The sequence below is a fragment of the Lampetra fluviatilis genome, chromosome 25, assembly GCF_964198595.1.
Source record: "Lampetra fluviatilis chromosome 25, kcLamFluv1.1, whole genome shotgun sequence".
Taxonomy (NCBI): Eukaryota; Metazoa; Chordata; class Hyperoartia; order Petromyzontiformes; family Petromyzontidae; genus Lampetra; species Lampetra fluviatilis.
In genome coordinates this window covers 3,854,177-3,879,344 of record NC_136299.1, presented here as the reverse complement: position 1 = coordinate 3,879,344, position 25,168 = coordinate 3,854,177, and the positions used below count along the sequence as shown (strand labels likewise).

General features: G+C 46.9%; 1 protein-coding gene across 1 annotated transcript in view; it reads left to right on the top strand.

Moving 5' to 3' along the window:
- LOC144941609 (estrogen-related receptor gamma-like) overlaps positions 1-25,168 on the top strand; it is a 253,804-nt gene that overhangs the window by 160,885 nt on the left and 67,751 nt on the right. Inside the window, exon 3 of the mRNA XM_078867929.1 lies at positions 12,694-12,771. Coding sequence (XP_078724055.1) covers positions 12,694-12,771 — 78 coding nt within the window. The remainder of the gene's footprint in view (positions 1-12,693; positions 12,772-25,168) is intronic.

Here is a 25,168-nt window from a genome sequence, read left to right as displayed (position 1 = left end):
GAAAAATCCACGCGGTGACCACGGATTGAGCATGCAAACTCCAAGTACACAGCAAGCGTCAGGGTCAGGATCGAACCCACGACCTCCTGTACACCAGGCGAGGTAGTTAACATCTCGCCACCGTGGCACCCGCGTAACAAAGTAATTGCGAGGCTGCACCTTTACCCTCTGCCTATTTTTTTATTTGAACTCTATTTGCCTCCATCCTCAAGCAAGTGTCGAGTCGCGATCATCTCTTGTGGCCACCGTGTAGGATTCAGCGGTCGCGCCGTGTAAGCCGCATCAGCCCTCCGTTGTGCTTTCTGATTTGCACCCGTGAATTCGGTCCCTGAAGAAGCTCCCCGGCATGCAAATGGTGCTTCTCCATCCTCTGGTTCTCTCCTTCTTCTCTCCTTGTCGGTGTACGCAGACGTCATTTCTCTGTGTACTACTCATCTGTGTGTTTTATCCCGTACTTCTTTGGCAACCGCAGCGATCATCGGCTTGGTTCGCGCAGTTTGTCAGCGTTACACAAAAGAACCGCGCGTGTATAAATGATGCACTTTCCCCCCCCCCCAGTGAGTTGTTCATTTTTAAAAATATATATTTTGGCCCAATTTATTTAGCATATACTACGTAAAGCAAAGCTCATGTCAGACTGTGAACTGGAATATAAATAAAATAAACTAAACGTGTATATATATTTTATAATTTTTATATACATAAGGTAATGTATGTGTTTTGTATCTATTTGTATGCGTTCGTTGTCCTACGGACTCACCATGTGAATGTGGAATTTCCACCACCTGCTGTGGTTGTGAACATGACATGAGCACCTCCCCACCCCGCCCATTCTCATTTGAGCGGGGAATCCTGTGATCACCTTTGATCATGCGTTTCTTTTCCATCTAACTTCTGGTCAGGACTCGCTGTGAAAATTCCACACACGATATAAACCATACTGATTATTATAAGAATATCTGTAACAGGTAACAAGTATAAATATAAATGATTTCAAAGTAAAAACAATGCTAAAGAGTCTCTCTATACTGATTCCTCCAGTCGAAATGCATATTCTGAATCTAAAACAACAGTTATGGACAGCTCTCCCAGCTGACGCCTCTGAAATTAGTTCCTGAAGAAGCATCCAGCACCTGGAGTGAAACGTCGGACAGCGAAATTGGTCGAGACCCTCAGCATAGTCTCCCATCTATCGGGTATATTCAATTTCCAATTACAGTCACGCTCGGCATTGATTGCATTTTTCCAACGACTACCTCTTCCATTTACAACTCATGATGCCTCGCTTTCCTTGTGTTGGCTAATAGGCGTTACCCCCTCGGCATAAGGCCCACGACTTAAGCTTTAGTTTGCCAATTTTCTCCGCAGCTCAACTGCGGAAGCCTACACGGTCGTAATTCTAACGCGTGGGTTTTAGTCGCCGTAATCACCTTACCAGATTTGCGTCGCTAAAACCCAGAGGTGGGACAAAGTCATTGTTATGCAAGTCCAAGTCGAGTCGCAAGTCATCAAATTCATGACTCGAGTCTGACTCGAGTCCAAGTCACATGACTCGAGTCCACATCTCATAGGTGGGACAAAGTCATTGTTATGCAAGTCCAAGTCGAGTCGCAAGTCATCAAATTCATGACTCGAGTCTGACTCGAGTCCAAGTCACATGACTCGAGTCCACATCTCATAGGTGGGACAAAGTCATTGTTATGCAAGTCCAAGTCGAGTCGCAAGTCATCAAATTCATGACTCGAGTCTGACTCGAGTCCAAGTCACATGACTCGAGTCCACATCTCATAGGTGGGACAAAGTCATTGTTATGCAAGTCCAAGTCGAGTCGCAAGTCATCAAATTCATGACTCGAGTCTGACTCGAGTCCAAGTCACATGACTCGAGTCCACACCTCTGCTAAAACCATCCACCACCTGACATGGCCAAATAAGTTAAGTTGTCACGAGTACAAGCGGTTGACACACCAATTTATTATTATTATGAATGGCTCAGCTCACTGGGAAGTGGAAGAACAATGTTCACGATCAAATCGAGCGTCAATGAGATGCGACATTTCTCTTTGAACTACGTAAAAAGGCATCTTCAGTTCAAGGTCCAGGGAGTCGGAATACATTTCAGGAACCCAGAATTCTGTGATGAAGCGGCGTTAATAGTGATGCACTGCTCATCTACAAGGGCACCGCGAGACCAGTGGTGGAAATTCCACATTGATCTCATTATCACCATCACCACCACCATCGGAAACACGTGGGCCATGAACGCCACAATGTACTAAGCACAGTGTTCAGGTTTCACGGCCTTGTAGAAGGAGGCTTCCTAATAGCGTTAGTCCGGTGTCACCACAGATCTGGCGAACCCACGAGTCCCTCGTGACGGCCGACTGGACCGTGCCGTGATGGTGGTGGGGATAGATTTTGGAGACGCCAATCTTTCTATTGGGTGACCGCTGTTGACTTTACACCCCCCCCCGACCCCCAGGGATGATTGGCTGATAATATATGAATAGTCGAGTTCGAGTGCAAACATTCACGCAACAGCTTAGTCCAACGGTAGAGACTGCACAACAGCATGCGCGAAACCAATTCCAGTCGTTTGAGCGGCCCAGCTTGTTTTATTACCAGATTATGAGAATGCCCTGCCCCCTCCCCTCCACATTCTGTACATTTTTATCGCTGCCGTGAAGTGTAAAGGTAATTGCTATTAGCTTCCTACCAATAAAACGGAAGTAAATTTCACTAATGCAAAGTGCGCTACCCATGCGTCCGGTCGGAACCGTGGCTTTGGGAGAAAAAAATGTTTTGCAAACAGCAATACTTTTAGGAAAGGTGACGTATTGTGCACGAGGGATTAATTTGGCCGTGACACGAGCAATGTGTGACCTTTAGTCACCACCAGTTGGTTTTTTGCCCATCAGAGGAGACGGCAGATGTGACGCAACCAAATAAAACGTGCGATACGGTTACAATGTTTCACCAATCGAACCCCTATTGTGCCTTTGTCATGTATACTTTGGAGAAAATCGTACAGTGTTATCAATTTTTTTGCAAGCATTAACCCAACATCCTGTGGGGTCTATTTTTCCAGCTGTCTTCAGCGGTTGGCACATTTGTAATGTTTTGATTATTTTCAAATTGCTGGATAATTCTCCACGGCTGTGCCTCTTCGAAATAAATACGAATAAACTCGTAAAATATTATTCTCATTTTGCACATTCATCGGGGAATGGGCTGAAACAAGAGCGAAGGTTGTTGGGACAAACAGCCCCGTGCAACACGCATCGAACGGGCAGGCTCTCGTATTCCCAGCGTTCCTTGATAGTCGTTCCATTAAAGCTCCGTCCATCGGTGGCCATGAACTGGTGACGCAATTGCACATTTTCTTAGCAGATGCCAGTCCCTCCGTTGGACAACCGCCGGTTCATTAAGTCACGGTTAAGTGGTCAACATGCCAACACTGCCAAAACTGTCGGCACGATGACCGCTTATCACACTCTGCCACTGCTTTTTGTCTTTCTGCTAAATCACCCAGATGTTGCGCAGATGACATCCCACCGCACAAGGTCTTTCTGTGACAGTATCACATCGTCTGGTTTTAGGTCTTTTTCTTGCTGCCTGCCCTCTGTGGGCGCATACCCATTAGATGGCACTGTGTGTATCTATATATATCATGACACTCATTGGCCATGAAAATATTTGGCTTGTGACCACTTTTCCTTTTTAGTTTTTTTTCCCACAGGGGAATGCTAATTACTGTTGGCCACAATTACGTGTTTTTTTTTTCTTTCTGTAGCTTGATATGCTCCATATGAAGGCCCCGCTGCTATAAATTTGACACCAAATGGCAGCTAATGAGTGTTGTGTTTGTGCCTCGTAGGAAATTAAATTGCCAGCGCTAATTGCTTATTGGGAAGTAGCCGCTTAAATGTTTTCACGTGAAGAATTATATACGTACAAAAGTATGAGGTGAAGAAGGAGTGATCTTATGTTGTACTTAATCTTGTTGGGGTCGGTCAAGACAAAGCAGAAAAGGGTCTCCACGATCAATCGAGTATTGTTAATTCCACATTTCTATGGCGGTGGCCAGTTTCACCAGAAGATGACCCGATTGTTATCGTGGCAAGCCAACTGAGAAAATGCATGCCCACTTTGCTCAGAGTTGACTTTTAATTCATATATGCTATATATATATACCATACTTAATGAATATGGAAGCTCAATACGTAAATTAAATCTTACAACCACATTTTTGCATTGATAAAGGGGTGAGAACTCCACAGGGAAACAATATCAAGATCAAGGGTATGGGGGTACACACGGCACGACCTAGGCAGGGCAACAGCAAACCCTCAAGCACCCAGCATATAGACGGTTCAGTCATTTTTTTGTGCAGTCTCCTGCAAAAGTAAGACTTTTAAATCACATCCCCGGTGACAGAACTCACAGGAGTAGGCTATGGAATTCCGCCGTGACACCCCAAAACTTACGAGATGAAATAAACTCACCCGCAGCCAAACTACATGAAAGCTGGATAAATATATAAATAACATCGGCTGCCTTAATTTTTTGTTTAAAATATCATTCTGTTCTCCCGTCCAAAAAAAAATGATTACGTATCTCAACGATATGGCCCTCACCTGGATACATAAAGAACAATGAATAGATTTATCAACTGCACCTGGCACCCTGGAAATCCCATAGCCAACACATTTGTCTGAGCCCAGGATGGAGTGTGGGTTAATCCCTGGACAAATAACACGAGCTCGTGCATGCGAATGTGAGCCCCAGGGTTATGTAGAGAGAGAGAGGGTGTTTTTCTTTTTTTTTCTCTCGCTGGGCAAGGAGCGTCTGCCCTTTAACTCTCAAGTGCCCCCTTATGCCGTTGCCCTCTTGACTTTGTATTTGTGTTTTCAGCAACCACAGCGACACCAACTTATACGGGGAGGGGTGGGGGTGAACCAACAGAACCAGAAAACGCAATATCAAGGCGACCGGGATAAAGTGAGGAAGCTGTTGGGTGTCCCCGAGTAGTATGCGATGAAAACAGGAGAATCGAATCAGAATCGTTGCGTTCCACGGTGGGACGGAGGCTTCTGCATCCAGGCTCCGCGATTGGGGATTTCTGAGTCTGTGTCACTTTTGAAATCACGTGTTAAAACTCACCACTTTGTACTTGCGGGCTTTTCCTGTAACTTCAGATAAAAACAACTATTCGGTTGTCTGATTTGAATACTTTGCAATTATTACGATTAATCACTTTTATCATAGTACTTGATTGGGGGGGGGGGGAATTTCACGAGTGGTCATTGATATTCTTATTATCGGCTTTCTATTTCTCTTAGATTGCATCTATACTCGTGAGTGTAGTTTTATTTTTACGGACAGCACTTTGAGATACTTCAATATGAAAGGCGCTTTATAAAATAAAAATTATTGTATTACTTATCCTGCAGAAATACGATGAGCCATGAAGCAAATTTTTGACAGATGTCAAGTAAAGGGGGCGGGTCAGAAACATCCCAACAAAAAAAAATGAATTTAACAACAAAAAACGATCGGAGTGCAAATTGTAGGAAAGGTAAGAAAATCACTTCACAGAGGAGGGAGAGGAAGGAGCGAAGGGGAAGACAGAGACGAGGGAATGGAAGAGACAAGGGCCATGGGCAGTCTGTGCGCTCAGCGGGGTGAACGGACGATGGATCGGTAAAAGGATCGCCAAGATGAGAAAAGATATTTGCGCGCAGCGATAGCGAACCCTGCGGACGAGCATTGACCTGCGTAAATAATTGTAATAATGTTAAATAGACACAAGGCAATGAATTTGGCCAAGTGGCATTACGGTGAGTGAGTGAGCGTGCGCTGGACTGATTCCCTCCCACCGCAATGTGATGCACTTCCATGAATTGACTGTATTTTACATTGTGGTGAATGTAGCATCTCTTGCCGCTGATAAATACAATATATACAAAGTTAAGATAATCGATGCTTACGTTCGCCAATGTCGGAGCACGTGCAGTGAGCATAATCATTTATTTAGCTTGACGAATCGATGCACCGTTACACGCCCGGTGTTTAAACCCTTGACTCAACTTATCCTATCAACCTTCGACGGTTGATTAAGTGTGTAATCACTTTGTAGAAAGTGAATGTACTCTTTGCTGTTGAGAGACTGACCACCTGGGCGTTGCACTGTTGAATTCCCACTACTGGCCTCAGGCCTGCCTATGGAGATAAGTGCCACCACACACTTGCCTGGGATAAGGAGACCCTGAGTTGTTTGGCAAGACGACGTCTGTAGCTATAGCACATAGCGAGGTATATTTTTGATTCTTGGCATTCAACTTAAGTGTATGTGTACTGCCATGGGTTAGGCAAAGGCTATGACCATACAGCATGCTAAGACTTTACAACACGTTTTATTGAGTTTGCTAAGCAGTGCGAATCCATTCTCATTTCACGGTACTAACATTTAGCAGACGAGCTAAATTGCAGAAGTTTTGCCGGAGCTTTGGGAGAGAAAAAAAAACATATTTTGCAAACAGCAATAGTTTTAGGAAAGGTGATGTATTGTGCACGAGGGATTAATTTGGTCGTGACACGAGCAATGTGTGACCTTTAGTCACCACCAGTTGGTGTTTGCCCATCAGAGGAGACGGTAGATGTGACGCAACCAATTAAAAGGACGTGTGCTGAACCGTCACAAGATTTTTCACCAATATCTTGTGGGGTGCATTTTTCCAGACAATGTGCCATGCCGTCTTCGGCGGTGGGCGCATTTCGCTTTTTTTTTTCTTCTTATTTCCTTTTCAATTGCTTGATAATTCTCCACGGCTGTGCCTCCTTGAAATAACTACAAATACACTCGTAAAATAATATTCTCATTTTGTATGTGCATCAGTGAATGGGCTTAAACAATGCAGCCGACCACACCTGATTGTATGTGGGAAGGGAGCACAATATCACATTTCATAAGTGGAGATTTTCAGCATTACTGGCACTCCACTGGAATATCATTAGCTTGCCTTAGCCACCATACCACCATATTTCTCGGGTTACGTGACGTACACTGGCGATCTCTTTTTCCCATTGAATTAATGGGTGAGTGGATTACTTTAAAAAGTTAACTACGATGGTGAATATGACTGTGATTATGGCAATCCCACGCGCAAGTCTTCGCGTGGGTGCTGTTATAGCTTGGCAGTGGGTAGAAACAAGATCATCTATGTTTTGCTTGAAAAGCTGTGGATGGGTGCTCTTTGTCCTGAACAGATTGCTCATTGAGAACAAGTCTGTTAAAAACAGATGCGGTTGTGGTAAAAGGTGTTATCGGAAACCACTTTTCCGCTAATTTTACGTGAAAAATAGCAGCTGTGTGGAGTTTTTTCTTCTTCTAAATATTGGCAGGAAGTTCCAACGTGCGATTTCAACATTTATACTTCCAACAAACACGTATGCATGAATGGAAACGCAATGTTTTCTAAACTACATAGCTGCAAACTTGTAGACAAAGCAAGATGGAAAGTTAGTTGTTTATTTGTAGCCAATAATGCGCTATATCAAGTAGCATATACGTTTCCATTACTGTATTGTCATTATTAAATGAATCCCACGATGCTTATTTATATCGCTGGTAAATTAGATTATGTAGATCATTAATAACAGAAGGATCTGACTCCGCTATTACAATTTATACAATTAGATAAGGCCATGCTACGTTCGATATTAACGTGGCAAGTACTGTAAATTGATACAGATCTTGACAAGTATTTATTTTGGAATCTTCCCACCCCACGTGTCTGTAGACGCGACACACAGCACAGAATGCGTTGGACTTGCGAATCTCGGCAGTGAACTCTCCGCCGGTGATGAACCTTGCTCAGCAAAAAAAAAAGGTCAAAGTGTGGGGTCTCTGGTCAAATGAGTTGTGGGGCGGCCATAAACCGGCAGTGACAGTTCCTCATCTTCATGGGATGGCCACGACAACCTTCCCACAATGTAGTACCTACTTTATCGACCTCGGATGAGCCAACCCCTGACCAGCATTTGAACTCGCAAACTTCCGATTGCGAGCCTCGTGATTTTACCACAGCGCCAGCCAGAGCGGCAAACGTAGACCATTGCATGCTCTAAGACACCTTTCAAGGCACTTTTTATCAGATCATCGTCATTATGATCCGCCGTGGTCAATCCACTGCTGGATAAATGCCTCCCCAAGTCGCCACCATCTCCTGCGATTCCGCTTGTGCAATGACCCATCTGTCGCATGCGCATTGGCTAATTTCGTTGCTCCATCTCCTTGAGGGATCTGATGTCAGACGCGTTCCATTCCTTGGATGCCACTCTGTTCTTATTCTTGACCAATCGGTCATGACTTGTCCTGGCCAAAGCCCTCTTGTCTTAACGCCAGCTCTGCTTGACACGTCTATACGAGAGGTAGAAGTCTGCAGTTTGACACGTAGCAGGCTTTCGCGAGCGATATCCATAATGAGAGGTTTTTTTGGGGCTTAGATGGCATAAATGTAAATGTGTTGTTAAATCCGCCACCACTCGCCACAGCCAATTAATGAGGTTTGTCACGTAAACGTGTCGGAGAGTAAACCCACGACATTTACAATTCGAGTACGACGTTTCGCCGGTAATTGCAACCGGCCTCATCAGGCGACAGCCAGAATTGTGGAGAAATGCTCCTGTTTCGTTCTTACATTTTTAATAATTTGATAAATGTGGTGTCGTCACTTGTGAGTCAATCATTTGCGCAGACCAGAGGGGATGGGGTGTTAATGTTTTCATAACTGTGTTCGGCATTACCTTTGAATCGCCGCATCTTTTGAGGAACGCGCGGGAATACATCACGATGTCCGAACATAAAGCAACAATTTTGACTGGTATGGTTTAAAAGTTACCCACATGCGCATTTTAAATACTTTGTGCACTTTCTTATTCAACTACTGTACATGCATCCAGGGCTTACTTGCCTGAGAAATATTGAATATCAATGGTGCCTTACTTTTTTATTTTAAAGGGTCACCGTTTTATCCTAAACACAGGATAGAAACAACTTCTCTCTGAATAGTAATTTAAACGTTTAACACGTAGTAGGCATTCAAGACCGATATTATTCGGAATAAAGTTTTTTTTAAGCTTAGATCGCATAAATATAATGTTGTGGGTTTACCTTCCAACACACCCGCGTTGCTGAAGTAGTCACCAATCAGCACGTTTAGTTTACGTGACAAACCTTACCGATTGGCTGTGTCGGGTGGTGGTGGGTTCACAACACATTGATGTTCACGCGATCTAACCCCGCAAATAAAAACCCTTTGTTGCGAGGAAGTGAAACATTAAACGTGGAATACTCAGGTGGTTCAGTGGCTCAGTGGTTCAGAGCAGCAGTGAGCTGACTGCTGAGAGGCTGTGTTTGCATTCGCACAGGGGCCTGTGATGGCACCAATTGAAGCGAGCCGATGTTCCCAGAGTTGGTCACCAAACGACGGAACGCACACACGACAAAAAAAACATCGCGTTAAATTTGGCTTCAAGCTTTATTTGGCGGAAAATCCGGCTCTGATTTTTACAAATATAAATTGTTACCTTCACGCAACGAACCTTTTCTGTCAGCTTGTTCGACAGCACTGCCCTCAAGTGTAGATACGAGGTCACTTGAAGAGATTTCCGAAGTTATTCTGTGATAGCTGCTTCTGTGGACTGTTGTCTAACACGGGCTGATTTCGTTGCCCTACGTGATTGCCAAATGAAGTCACCGTCACATGGCATGACGCTGCTATAGCACGTAACATTGAAAATAAAAAAATAAACATGTATTGCAATGTGTAATACTGAACCGTTAAAACATTGAGTAAAAAAAAAACATCAAAAAGAAACACAGTAAGTGTAGGCTCTTAGCCAAAAGCAAACAAATTCCCAGGGCCTGAAATGTGGTTTCGCATGTAATTGATGTTAGTCATACATTCTCGAATGTGTGACATCTGCTACCACAGCCAAGTGTATTATGTATTCACATATATGAGCATGGTTGCTGTGCAGGGTTAAGAGGTCCATCCAGTTATTCTGCCATCGGACACCTGCTTCAGCCTGAACTGCTGGCGCTTAGCTTGCAGGTGGCGCTTTGGCAAGCCGACCTGCATTCAGTAATGCGCGGTAGCTTCCGAATGTACTGTCAGGGCAGTCTGAGCTCGAGTCTAAATCTTCTTTCGATATCGTCGCAACCGAATACAGATTTTTTTTTTTGCCTGTTGAGCTTTCAAAGTATTGAGAATAGATGTCCCTGCGTGCACGTACACACACACAAGCAACACTTGCAGCCTGTGTGGGCTGCACGTGCTGGTCTTTGTCCTTTTCGCACCGAGTTCATGCCCACGCTGAGTTGCAATCCGGCTGACCGTGGGTTCTTGTTCCAAGCCACGAATAATATCAGTGCTTCGTGGCATATGAACCTGTTGCGGGCATCCTCTAGGTCGACTCAGCCGTTGAATGGGTACTGTGTCTTTGGAGCCGTGGTGAAGTGGATAAGTCCACTGCGCTCACAGCCAACACCGGTGACGATTATCTGAACCGGTCCTGGAACTCCCCTCGGCCGACTCGGTCTCAATCGATTTCCTGGTGTGATGTGTAAACAAAGTTGGTCATGGCCTTCATAGGTGCTGCTTGCTAATAGCGCTTGCCCCAACACTATGTTGAGGCTACACGGGGGATCGTTGTCTTTGTACTTGATGTGTGAAAATGTGAACAATTAGAGGGTATACATATTATTTTTACATTTAGTGGAAAAAAAAGCCAAATTTTCTGGGGCTGTGCTTATTTTCTTTTGGCAGCCCTGAGTCAGTGATGGAAATTCCACATTTCTATGGCAGCGGTAAATGCCCCTTCCCCACAATACTTGACTTTTCAACAAAGTAGTGGCCGGGGAGGGACGGTGAAAGGTATTAAGACAACCCTTGACCACTCTCTACAGCAGTCGGTGCCGCACAACTGGATTTATTTTTTTCTTCTTTACTTTACACGACACGACCAAAAAAAGAAACTTGTTACATTAGAAATTAATGACATGGAAGCCTTTCACGAGCAATTTCTCCAGAGTATTCATTCCCATTGACATCCAACTCGTGTTTGTTCGGAATGGTAGAGACAAGTGATTTACAATGCCACAGCTGCCCTCCCCGCCACGCGCGCTCACGACTGGTTCAGGCCTTCGCAATGCAACTGGAAAGAATTTGTTGAAACACTGAAAGATCGCTCGTGGCGCTGTGCTGGTCAGCTCGTTCTATGTATAGAGGTGCGTTAAGAACATTTTTGATCGGGCACGAGGTTCCAAACCCACGTGCCGTGGCCATTGAATCTTCACGATAGACACACGTGCGCTGAATTTCGTCCGCATCGTACGTAGCCGACCGTGCACATCGGAATTTGCGGTTGAAATTTGAGGTGCGGGGGACTACCGGCGTGTCGTGAGTTACGTATATGCATGCATGTGTGTAGGGCATACCCTAGGCCGACTCGGCCTTAAACGAATACCTGGTTTGGTGTGTGGAAATCAAATCGGTAGTGTGGGGAGACGTGGAGGCAGCTGTCGGGGTGTAGAGGCTGCTCATCTTGTTCGCAGCGCTGACCTTGTTCAACGTTATTCATGCCATTTGCCGTTGATCTGTGTTACGAAACAATGTTTAAAGCATTCAAAGTTTAACATGTTGTCCGCACCTCGGAAATAGCACTTCGAATGGTCTTCCTCCAGAGAAGGAGTTTGTTAAAACAAAAGTGATGCTTTGAAAAAGCGTACACATGCTCGGCTTCAACCCTCTCTACGATCACGCCGTCTGCGTGCTCACTACAAGTGTCGCTAAATGATGATGCGATCACTTTAATAGGCGCTCGCTAACAACAACTTCACATATCGTCTATCAGGCTAAACGTGCATTTCTTCTATTTTGGGTAGCATCTGTACAGTACTACCAACATGTAAACTAAACGAAACTATGTTTTTTTATTTAGCCAGGTAAGTCCCACTGAGTTATGTGGCTCTTTCTCGGAAGTCACCTGGCCCTGGAATGACGTCTCAAGGAAGTGGCTTCTCGCGTGGAAATGTATCGCTCGCCAGGGTCGCAAACGGCTACCCGTACCCGTACCCGGCCGGGTACGGGTAGCCGGGTATCGGGTAGGGTACGGGTATCGGGTACCCGGTTGCGACCTCTGCCCTGAACGCGTTCTATCGAACACGTTCATATCACGTGCACAAAATGTGTGTGGGCGCGCGAGATCACACTGTTGCAAATCTTTACGCGACAAACCTCAATAACCAAATGTACACGGGCGAATGATCCTGCAGGCGGTGACGTACCCCGTGAGCATAATGACACCCCCCCCACCACCACCACCACCACGTGCACACGCCACCAGCCTCGCCAAACACACGCGAGTCAAGCCACCCGTCTTTCCTCGCGGTCGCGCCGGTGCCCACTGCCGGGCACCTCCGATTAGCGCGTTTGGCTACGTACTGCGCGAAAGAAGTTCAACGTACGTGCGCCTACATCGCTGACGTGGTTGTGGGGATGCATGGGTTGGTGGGTGGGGGGGGCATTTTTCTGTGTCCACCGCAGCGACCCCCCCCCCCCCCTTACACCCCCCCCCCACACCCTTCTCACCATTCCCTCTCTGCCCTCCCCTCCCCTCTGTCCTGCAGATCAGCTGCTGGTGAGCTGCTGCCTGTGAGTTCCACTTCGCCCGGGCTTCTGGCAGCCCATGGCAGGATGAATTGCTGGTTAGTGAGCTCGTCAGATAGCAACGGCCTCCTCCATCTGTCTTTCCTCTGTCTCTCTCTCTCGCTCTGCACAAGGTCTAGTTCGCCCCGGCGGAATTTGGATGTCGATTTAATGCTCTGCTCGTCATTGAGCTACCTTCTGTCGTGTTTTCAAGAGGACGTGGCCGGTTTTCGCACAATCATTTAAAATGTCTCGCTGCAATCGGTAGATTATTTCGTCAGGCGAATCTTAACGTTTGGACGCAATATAATTATTGCTATAAGCGAATTGGATGAAAGTTATGTTGACCGGCGCTATGGTTTTCGAGTGTTTGACTCGCGGTTAAAATCTTGAGAGGTAAAACATCCTGGATAGTGATTGACTAAAAGCCCATCATTTTAATTTGATTACTACTTTGTGGGACATCATCATTAGTTCCTGATGGAGAAATTGTCCCCCGCAATGGAAATGTGCATGTTCCACCTCTGAATCAGTGTTGCTAACTCGCTTATTTTATCCTCGTAATAATCATAATAATAATTTGAACTCGTAACATGCCGCACAGCAAACTTTCCCTCTCATAGATGAGAGCGAGAAAGACGCAGAGGAGCGAGCAACCGCGAACGAGCAGTAAGGCGGCCAAGCGGTGAGCCAGCACCGGCAATTGTCCAAGCTCTGCAGTCCTTTATGTTCTAGATTACCATATGAATAAAAAGTGTGCTGTACTTGGCCCTTCCCCCTCTCCAACCATTATATAAACGGAGTGGTAGCTCCTGCAATCTCTCATTTACTTGATACGGCTGTCGTGGCTGTGACGGTTCCACCTGAAGACGGAAGCTTGTGTTGCCTCCGAAACGTCGTGATTTTTATTTTATTTTACTTTTATTAATTTTAATGTTTTTACCTACGTGACTTTACCGAAAAAACCTAAGAATATGAGTCCTTTATGTGTTAAGGTGTTATCGCCCAATTAGCGGGTGTTTACATGTGGGAAGAAACCGGAGCATCCGGATAAAAACCCACGCGTGCTGAGCGTTGGAAGCTTTGCATCTTTTTGTTATTTTGAACGAGCCAAATTCCACTGCGTATGTTTTTCGCTCCGTCGTTCCACGTGGTATTGCTCTCGGGCGCGTGTTTTGGAACCTACCACCTGTTGCCCGGCATGATGTTCTTGACGTTTTGCTCCCAGCACGTGGAGTTACGCTGAAGCCATCCGTGGGGGAAGCTCGCAGCGCGTTGAGCGGAGCGCAACTCGTCGGCTCAATTGGTCAATCATCTGAGCGTAGACTCAAGCCCATTTCGGCATCAGCAGATTGTATTATTCAACTTCAGCAATACCCCGGTTTACATTGGGGATGCGTTCCTGCATGCGTCCCAACGACATAAATGGAAGCGATATGCAGGGTAGGATGTCGAGGCGAAGGCTGAGGAGCGACGCATAACGAGAAAGGACGGCCGATGCAGTTAGCGACGTGGGAGTGGGTTGAGGCGACGCAAAATCAGGTAGTGGTGTTAATAAATCAAGTGACAATGTAAAAGGGGGAGACATGAATCGGGGAATTACCATATTACATTTCCTTGACAACTTATACAAGTTCGTGGTTTCCTTGTCTTGGTTAATCAACCTGTCTTAGCCATAAGAGCAGTTGCCATAGCATTACGAACGGGCAAGACATGAGTAGGTTTCGATTGTTTTGTTTTCAAATCTTCGCAATGATGCTTGCGAAATGATGGGAAATTACCTCTTATGTTATAGCTGTAAGCTTGCACCTGGCATCACCACGTAGAGTTCTACACACTGTGGGTGTCACCAAAGTTCAAGGTTCAAGCAAAGCTCGCAAGTATTTTTTAAGTTTCGTCATGCACGTGAATAGTTTTTTTGAGGTTGCAAGAATGCCTCGCTACACAGAGGCAGGGTGTAATGCTGACAGCAACCCCCGAGTTAGTGAACGGGTCTGAAAAAAAAAGTCCCTTTTCATTTTGTTGGTCAAATGCTTTGCTATTAACACGTTGGAATTTCACTTAAAAAATTAAAAATTTCTCAAATTGTAATACTGATTACTTACATCAATTGGATCAAGATAGACATCTTAGATGAATAATATGTGTAAGACTAGATAAATATCCCCCATGTTACCATTCTGTAGGGGCAAGTGCTGTTAGTGAGCACCTATGAAGGCCGACAAGGCACACGAGGGGGTGCATTTCCAGCACCACACCCGGCCGCCTTTGTCTCCCTAGTGGCAATGTTGTGTGCAAAACAATGCACTTACACTCATTATTTGTGCTTCTCTGAGACGTTTGGCTGAATGAGAGTTAGATTCCCGCTCACGGCGAACACCAGTGACGATTATTTGAACCAGTCTAGGACCTCCTCTCGGTCGACTCAGCCTCAAATAAGTACCTGGTGTGGTGAGTAAATATCGCCGCTGGGGAGACAAAGGCGGCCGGGCTTGGTACTGGCCATCCACCCCCTCGTGTACCGTGCCAGCCTTCATCGGTGCTACTCGTTAACAGCACTTGACCCAACAGTCTATTAACGCTCTGCGGGGGATCTTTGTCTTTGTCCCTTGTCTCCCGGGGACGAAACGCCGTTAATCTCATTGTATACTCATTGGTATTTTATCTTTGTCAGTGCACTTTTTCAGCTGTTAGGAATTATTGTTGGCTGGACATATTATATTCAAACTTTTGATTGTTTCAAACACTGTTCTGTGACTGCCTTCGAGATATTCCTGGGTGGCTTCACTCAATCAGAAGGGCTCCGAGTCAGAACTCTCAGCACAGGGTTGAGTCGGCACATCTTCTTCGTCAGGGTCAGTAGCACGAGTGCTGCTTTCTAGAATAATAAACATGTATTGCCACTTTAATCGACTGAACCTCGTGAATGCAACGTGGAATTTCAACCGCCGACTCCGGACCACCACCAGAGATGATCGCCGTCGCCATTGCCTGTTAGCTGAAACACACTTTTAATTTGCGTTGACTTCATGTGATTGTGAGAATATACCACACTATTGAAAGGGCTCTCCAGTGGAAGCCTATTTTATTTAGATTTGAACATATTTTTCCATTGGTTGCATAATAGGAAAAAAAATCATTGGTAAATTATCTTTTCCAATGCCAACCGCTTTTGATTGGGATCCTTAGTCCTGTGCCATTCCTTCTCTACCTCGCTGCCCATTTCCACGTTTCTTTTTTATTCATTCCGCCCATTCACCAAAGCTGTTCTAACCATAATTAGTTAACCCCCCCACCCCCCCCGCGTTATATAATCAGGCGGGCCCCACGTATCCTGTCGGTCGCAATTGTAATTGATGTAGCACCCATTTAATTCACGATGTGCACATACGGGAAGCACGTGTCTGAGCCGACCACAAATTTCGCAACAGCTGGAACGAGGCCCAAGCGAGAAATAGTGGGGGCTCTTCGGTCGCGCAGGGAATTGGCTCTGCCAAAAGCGCTCCGGTGGCTGGCTTACGATCCGTGTTGGGTAGGGGGGGGGGCAGCAAACGTGCAATGCAATCACCAGAGCAAAGACAGAGAGCGGCCGAGTATCCCGAGTCTCGGTAACCGCGCTCCGCTCTGGCAAGAGGGGAGTGGCACCAGAAACACGCAGAGAGAGAGAGAGGAGACAAACAAAAAAAAACGTAACGAAGAAGGTCTCTGTCTATTTTTACTGGCAAATGCAAACTGGAGTAGAATGGCTCCTGTCTGTGCCCGCGACACACAGTGTGTTATATATATACCGAGACCGCCGCACTCTGTCCAACGGTGTCTGTCCGGGAATATTTATATCCGCCCGAAGCCGATAACAGCTGCAGCTAAAGCATCACCAGCGGCGTGTATGCGAATAACGGAATCGCAGCTCTTGCGCGCATCTTGATTGTATTGTGTTTGAGCGCTCCTAAATTATCATCTGACACCCCGTCCATATGTTTGCTGGACTGTAAAGTTGTCCGTGTGCCCTGTGTGCGCGCGCGTGTGTGTGTGTGGGCTTGGCTTTTTGTTAATGTCTCTCCTGCCTTGCGATAAAACGGCACGCGGTGGCACTTAGCTTGGTCGCCAAAAACTTGCTCTGGGTTGGAAAGCAAAACACATCCATGTGGGCATTGTTGCTTTCACTGCAGGTGTTACCATCTGCTGTGAAACTGATGTTCATGTAATTTCGCAAGAGTTGTTAACTTGTGTCCGGTCGTGTTCAGCTCCATCCAATATCTCAACTTGGAAAATCACCTACAAATTAGCACTTAGATTAATAAAATGCAAAATAATAACTTCATTTCTCCTTCCACAGCTTCCGTTACGAAGAGGTAAATACTCTTAATGCGCTGTCGATAGTTGAAAAACAACTTTATTTTAATTTGGTTATGTGGTCATTATTTGAACAATTACAAGATGTAAGCACGTTCACTTTCGCGCGAGCATGCATAAATGCGTAGTTTAAATACACTTCCAAACTTATTCAAACCTGTTGTTTTGGTTTCATGAACATAGCCATCAGGCTAAGATATCTTATTGATTTAAGATATAGCCGATTGAATATTCGATGGGACCCATTTTAAGCGGTCATCTCATGAAGTACTGATCCCCTCCACAAGAATGTGGAATTTCCTCCGCTGACTCAGGACTTCCAATGTAAATAATTGCACACCCGTTGTTTGTCGGACAGATGAGACGCTGGGACTTGGCTATTTTTAAGCAGTCTATACGTTTCAAGAGGTCCTATTTGTCATCGTTATATATCGAGACCTGAACTTTGAGTACAGTGCGTGCAGCAAGAGGAGCCGGTGGTTATGTGATATTGGACGCTCTGTAAAATAAGAATCCAATAGTCCACTCTGAGACAACATGCACAAGAGCATACGGTGCAAACAAATGCTCAGTGTACCGTGTTGTCGTCTGCAATATGGTCTTTGAATATCTGCAAGTGGCACCGTCGCGTTATGCAGAGGAAGTTTGGCATGCCAGGAAATTAGGAAGATAACAATCACACCTGCAAGAGCCGTGCATTGTCCAGCCACATCCAGGTTTTCTTTTTTTTACTAATTGGCCGTGTCGGGTTATGGTGGGTTTAACGACGCATTTATATTTACGCGAACTAACCCAAAAACCTCTATCGTGGATAATACTGGCCGCGACAGCCTACGTGTCAAACTGTTGTTATTCTTTTCGGTATAAAATCTGTGCACAGTTCATATTTGTTTCAGAGCTCAGAATTTGGACATGCAAAGTCAATGAGTCTTTGGTGAGCATTGGGGCAGATTTCACCTCCATTGACGGGGTTGGGAGTGGTGGGTGGCTGACTGCCTGAGCCATCAGTGAAAGGTCTAAAAACCCACATCACGGGGCCAATATTGCATCTCCGTAAGCGTGGTGCTGCTCACGATCTGCGTTTCTGGAGGCATTGTGAGTTGACCCCCCCCCCTCCCCGCCCGGCCATTGTTTCAACTGGAAATCTTCCCACTGCGATTCAAGCTCTCTCAGGCTCTCGATCCAACCACAGCGTCAGCCGGCACCGCTGGATAGAGCATTGCGCGAGAGATAACGGATCTCCTCTGGGGTAAGGTAAAAAAAAGAGAATAGCGGCGGGCATTTGATTGATTGGTGAGAGAAATTCCGACGCAATATTACTCTCACAAATCCGCCACTTCACACGCGGACCCTAATGCGTCCTATTTCCTTTGGGGTACCAGCAACGTTGATCCCTCCTGGCAGCCGCCGGCAACCTCCCTCGTGTCGAGGATTTCTTTTTTCTTTTCCCGAAACAATAAATGCAGCGAAACGTGATGGCGAGCTATCAGGTAATGGATATTGAAATCATACGCGGGACGTATTTCACAAGGGCAGTAATACCAAAAGTGTATCACAAATGTACGAATTAAATCCTTTTAGGCACGGTATGTAATCCTTAAGTGCGCTGTCGCAAAAAAAAAAGAAGAACGCTATCAAAGAATTCCACGGTGGAATTCCTGGGAGGGCGCAGTGTGGCCAAGAGAGGCAGGGTGCGGGATAATCCTTGAGTAAATATGGACTGGGCGTAGGACACGTGCCGTACACAGCGCGGGGTATCGGGTGCGGGTCGCGCGCGCGAGCTCGTGTGCGCGCGACCCGCACACGCGCGCGCGCTCACGAGCACGAGCGCGCGCGCGTGAGCGGTGTGCAACGGCGGCGCTGTTAAGCGCACGCGCGCGCGCGCGCTGTCTCCAGACGTGCGCGCGCTCGTAAGCTCGCCCCCCCCCCGCCCGCCCCGCCACCCTCCTCTGGCGCGTTCGCGAGCTGCGGGCGCGCGTGCGTGTGTGTGTGTATGGGCGCGTGCGTGTGTGTGCGCGTGCGTGTGTGTGTGTATGGGCGCGTGCGTGTGTGTGCGCGTGCGTGTGTATGGGCGCGTGCGTGTGTGCGTGTGTGTGCGCGTGCGTGTGTATGGGCGCGTGCGTGCGTGCGTGTGTGTGCGCGTGCGTGTGTGTATGGGCGCGTGCGTGTGTGTGCGCGTGCGTGTGTGTGTGTATGGGCGCGTGCGTGCGTGTGTGTGCGCGTGCGTGTGTGTGTGTATGGGCGCGTGCGTGTGTGTGTGCGCGTGCGTGCGCGTGCGTGTGTGTGCGCGGTTTTGTGTGTGTGCACGTTCGCGTGTGTGAGCGTGCGTGTGTGCGCGTGCGTGTGTGCCATTGTTCTCAACGGGCACGGCCGTGATCGCGGCGTGCATGATATGGGGCTTTGAACGGCGATAATTAATCTGAACTGGTGCTACGACGTACGGAATGTGGTGTGTAGCAATAAGCGCGCAAAGTGGTTATGTAAACTGGATTCATATTGAGAACGTCCCACTGTGTGTGTGTGAGTATGCATAGGATTTAGGGGGGGAGCGGTGATGTAGCGGTTCGCACACTGCGCTACGAACCCGGCGACCCGAGTTCGATTCCCTCTGACGGGCAACACCGGTAACGATGATCTGAACCGGTCCTGGGCCTTCCCTAGGTCGACTCGGCCTTAAATTAGTACCTAGTGCGGTGTGTAAACATCGCCACTGGGGAGTGTGGTGTTGGCCACCCACCCCTTCGTGTGTTGTGCCACCCTTCATAGGTGTTTGCTAACAGCACTTTCCCCAAACGTGTTCTATGGGGGGGGGAGGGGGTGTCTTTGTTTTATAGGGTGAGAAAATGTGGCTCGATCATTGGCTTCAGTAGAATCTGAACCAGTCCTGGACCGCTCGTATAATTAATCTGGGGTGGCGTTAACACGGCTGAAAGCATTGCACATGCGCTGTATTCGTCACCTGACATGCATGCGGCATGATGGGAGCCAGTTTGGCCTTCCCGCTGTTTATGAGTTCACGTTTGTGCGTTGTTAAATCTGCGCGATTTTAACACTGGAACTCGGAAGGCTAAACATGGAATATTTATGTTAATTTGTATGATAGATGAGAGTCATAAAGTGTGGTTAGCATGCAAAGATACAACATTCAGATTTCAGTCTCTACTATGCATATTAGACTGTAACTGCTGGACCACAATGATTTGGTAAACAACTTCCCATAGGTTAAGATCATTAGATCATCATAGTCAATGCTTTTGATGCTAACACTTGTTTCTAAGCTTTTTTTGCAAGATCCAGCAAGTGTCGCATAGTCAACAGCTGACCTACAATGTCAGCTCTAACAGTGTCCCATAATTCTGGCTTCGGGTCTAGCGACTGATCCCTGTGTGTCCTGTCGCAGGAACCGGCATAGCTCCGTCCTGCGCGTGGCCCACTTAATCACGGTCCCTCTCTGTATAGACCTCAAAGGAGCGCCATCCCACGTAGAGCAGTGTTCTTCATAAATGTTCAGAGATTGGGGATACTTTCGCCGATAAGACATCATCAGTGTGAAGGCCGCCACACTGCCCGCAAGGGGTGTTGTCATCAAGGGCCGCCAGTCACCCACGGGACTTGCAATGAAGAACACTGACGCCAATGAAGAAAGGTTTTTGGCTTAGATCGCGTGAATATATGAATGTGTCGTTAAAACCCTCCACCACCCGACACAGCCAACTAGTAAGGGTTGTCATGTAAACAGAACGTGCAAATTCGTCACTAGTACAGCATCACCGGTGTCTTGGAGAGCCAAGCCACAACATTTACAAACTGAGTACGACGTTTCACCAGTAATTACAACTAGCTTCATCAGGCGACAGCCAGTTGGCTGTGTCGGGTGGTGGTGGGTTTTAACGACACATTTACATATTCACGCGATCTAACCCAAAACCCTCTATTATGGATGATATTGGTCGCGAAAGCCTGCTACGTGTTAAACTAAAGAAAGGCCTGTTGCAGTCACTCGAGAAGTAGTTCTACAGTGTCTTCTTCTGAGCCTATTTGTCGACATTGTGTGACGCTCTGCAGACTGTAGGCATTCCGGAAGTGAGCGTATCGGCCTCGCCACGTAACTCCAGTGGCACATTTGGGATATAAATTGTTTGGTAGATGGAGCACGTGGCATTCAAGTAGGATGGTTATAAGTTAAAATCGTGGTTGGGAATCAAATCAACGGCCATCCCCCTAAGAGCAGAACTGTCCAAAACGCGATCCGCGGGCCAAACCTCTGCCTCAGCCGACTCATTTAATCCGACCCTGCGGCATCATTTAAACTTGTCGTTAAAAACCGCCCACCAAGGCTTTGAAATGAAATTAAATTAATAAAGTTAATTATTCACACGACGGTGTGAAATAATTATCTTAGTCATCCTTGTCAGGGTAGGAGGGGCGGGCGGGCGGGCCGGGGGGAGGGGCAGTTCGGTGGGGATGCGGCACAGCACTCCCATGTGCTGTACATCTGTGAAAAGAGCTTCATAGATCATCGGATTTGTCCAGGATAAATCAAGATTCTGATGATTCTCTCTCCGAAGATCTTTCCTATCGCCCAGTCTCTTCTCATTGCAACTCTCGCCTGTCTCGGTGGCGAGAAGTTAACCCTCGCCTGGTCTGCAGGAGGTCGTGGGTTCGATCACGACCCTGACGCCTGCTGTATGTTTAGAGTTTGCGTGTCTCTCTCTCTCTCCTCGTGGTAGCGGGGATGTTTCTCCGGTCCTCCGGTTTTTCCCTCCACATTTAGAATCAACGTGCGTTTGGAGTATTTGGCTATTATAAATTTCTACAAGATATGCCACTTCGTCGTTTGTGGCCACAGCGCTTCTGAAAAATAACTTTATAGCTCAATGAGCCTTATCTGATTAAACAAATAGAAGAAAAAAATCCCATTTAAATATATTTACCTCTCTTAACCTTTTCCTGTTCCGAGACATTTTAAATTTGCAGAGTGGGTGTTCTGTTTACCTCTGAATTTCAGAAGGTGCATGCGGCTCACCGTGCATTTTATTTAGAGAGGCATAGCTCCATTGTTTTTTTTAAAGACATTGCACTCACTACAGAGAACTGTAGCGACACGACCGCATTCAACGATAGTTTGTGCCAAACTGTGCCACACGCCCTCCCGCATGGCCTTGTGGGAGCCTCGGTACCCGTTAAAGTGATTTTATTTAAGTTTTTCTTCCGCCTTTGTTTTGATGACGTATACGCACGTCATCTGAACGGGATAAGCATTAACATCTCTTCTTAATATGACACCTCTCCATCTCTCTCATATATCTTATCAACAGGCCAATGTGCACATGCCCTTCATAGATTGGAAATTAAAGACCAGCCACAGATGTGCAGCTGTGGCCATGCAACCAGAACTGTGGACCATATAGTACACCTACAGAGAGACACATGGAGACAAATAAGGAAGCATCGGGATTCATTAAAGACAAGCCACAGTGGTGTGATTGTGGAAATGCATCCCAAACTTTGACCGTACAGTGAGTCAGTGTGGTCTGCGCTCCTTCAACGGAAAAACAGCAAAACTGCACGGATTCTTTCTCCTGAAGCCCTCACGTGGCGAGCAGACCTCGACATTGGCAATTAGCTCCTGAACATATTTCCACGCACAAGAATAAAATACAATCTATCTTACGTTTCAAGTTTTCAAGTTCATTTATTAGGTATAGCCCTGTGAGCCATTCGGCTCTTGAATCGGGTGCAACCGCAACAAATAAAAAACATGAACAATAAAACATCTTAAAGTGACTAAGTGACTATTTGCAAACTGAAAATCCAGGAAAAAAACTGCAACAATTCCATATCTCTGCTAAATATATCTATTGCCTCGTTTCTGTCTTGCGAATACACCCCTCTTCAATATCTCTTAAAGGTCTTCTGAATGCATCTCATTCCTGTAGCTGTATGGACTTGTTGGCAATGTTTGAGGCGCGTGGCTCTCTGCTTGTTAGCCAATCCACCTCCTCAATGCAAAACATTTAGACATCTCCATACCTGTCAACCCATACGGTTTACCCATATTCTTGTACAGGGAAATTGCGTTTTCAGGTCCATACGGCGTACAGCCATTTTAATACGGGCAAAAATGTGTCTATTTGTTTGTGTTTCTCCCTTGTGGTGGGACTTTGTAGGGTGACCCTTGAGATTGATAAGGGGCACGGGGTGACCAATAAGGTCTGAATTGGTCAGTAATAAGGTAGGGCACCGACAAGGGGTTGACAGGTATGCATCTCTGCTCTAGAGGGGTAAGCAAATGAGTTCCACCTTGTGGGAGGACATCACTTCTGGCAAAGGAATGTGGAATTTCCATCATTTATTCAAAACTCTGAACACAACGTGACAGGGACTAAGTCACGTTCGCTTGGGTATGAAGGCATTTCGACTTTGAGAAAGAAAGTTAATTGAACGCAAAAAAAATCCACCTTATGCAATTATATCTTGGATGGGAGGTTGGGATTTTAACCCACGATCTTGAGCCGTTATTGGTTTAGTGCAGTCGTGTGCTTCGTCACTGGCATTTGCTCTCTCACCCCATGCAGCCACCTTAAGTACCTGCCATTAGCCGTGACTCAAAAAAATCCAGCTCCATTCCATCCGGAACTCGTGTCCTGCCCTGGGCTTCGCAGCAAACCGGAGTGCAGTGGCACGCACAGGTGCATTCCTAATTATCATTATATTTCACGGGCGAACAAAGAGCGCTAATTGGAGGCAAAGGATGATGAAAAGGATGATTAGGGTAGCACATGTTCACCACAGAGCACACGAGTGCATGTGCAAAGAATGCAAGTTGCTAAGCCACTCCAGTCATGGAGCCTCCACATTTTTTGGGGAATGTTCGCAAGCACCTATGAAGGCCAGAACACAGCACACGAGGAAGTCGTAAAGTCATCACCATGCCCGGCTGTCTTCATATTCCAGTTCTGCTGTTTGAATATTGCGCCTGGTACTCAAATATTCAAGTCTGAGTTTAATTAAAGGAGGTCTAAGACCAGCTCAGTTGTTCGCCGGCGATGATTGGCCGTGAGCAGGAATCTAATTCTGGCCAATGGGTTCGTAGCACAGCACGCTGTCCACTGCGCTACTGCACCCCAAAGGCACACGGACACACACGCGCACGGGTGCATGAAAACACAAACGTTACCTGCGTAGGTTACGAGTGAGCGATAGCGCTCTCCGTGGCGAGGGGTGACGCTTCGACGCGGGTGGAAAACGTCTCGAGCATGGTCTGTCGGTCGTCTCCACACAGGAGTCGATTTTTCCTCAAAATCTCTCCGAGTGTGGACATTGGTGTTGGTAATTACCTGTGAGGCTCTTGGGTATGAGTGAATCCGAGTCGTCACCTGCAGTCGAGATATAAGCTTCTCGAGTATAACACGTTGGTGGTCCTAGTCCGGTCACCAAATGTTGTAACGGCCACCAATCCATCTTCCTGGAGGTACGAGGGTTCTGTCTAGTGCTGCCCAACTATGAAAACAGTGGCGCAGTGCCATCTCCGAGGGTTGACATGACGCGGCAACTTGTTTGAGAGGCGCCATCATAACACATTCCTGCGGAGGGAGCTGGTAGGAACGTTGGGTTGCTCGGTCAATGGCCAGGGTCAACGGCGGCGTGGTGTATTCCGCAAATATGCCCGACTGTGAGGGCGGGCACAAGCCGGCGTGAGTAGGTTAAACGTTGAGTTTTATAAGGGCACCACGGGGTGACCAGCCCCTCCCCACCTAGCCCCACCCCTCCCACCCCCCACCCAGCCCACCCTCCCCACCCAGCCCACCCTCCCCACCCTCCCCTCTCCACCCAGCCCCACCCCTCCCATTTTTGAATGCAGGACGGACGGACACAATAATCCCCTGTGGGCTGGTGTAACCAGGAGGTTCCTACAAGTATAAACACGTCATGTCACCCGCTGGAGACTGGATATTAATGTTGCAAAGGAGGTAGCAAATGACCGTGTGTTCCTGTGACCGCGTGAACGCATATCAGAAGCAAGCCAGAGCCGTCGTGCTAAAATGAGTAATGTGTCGGTGCTCATTTCTGCTCAGGTTTTGTTAACTTCGTGATCATCAG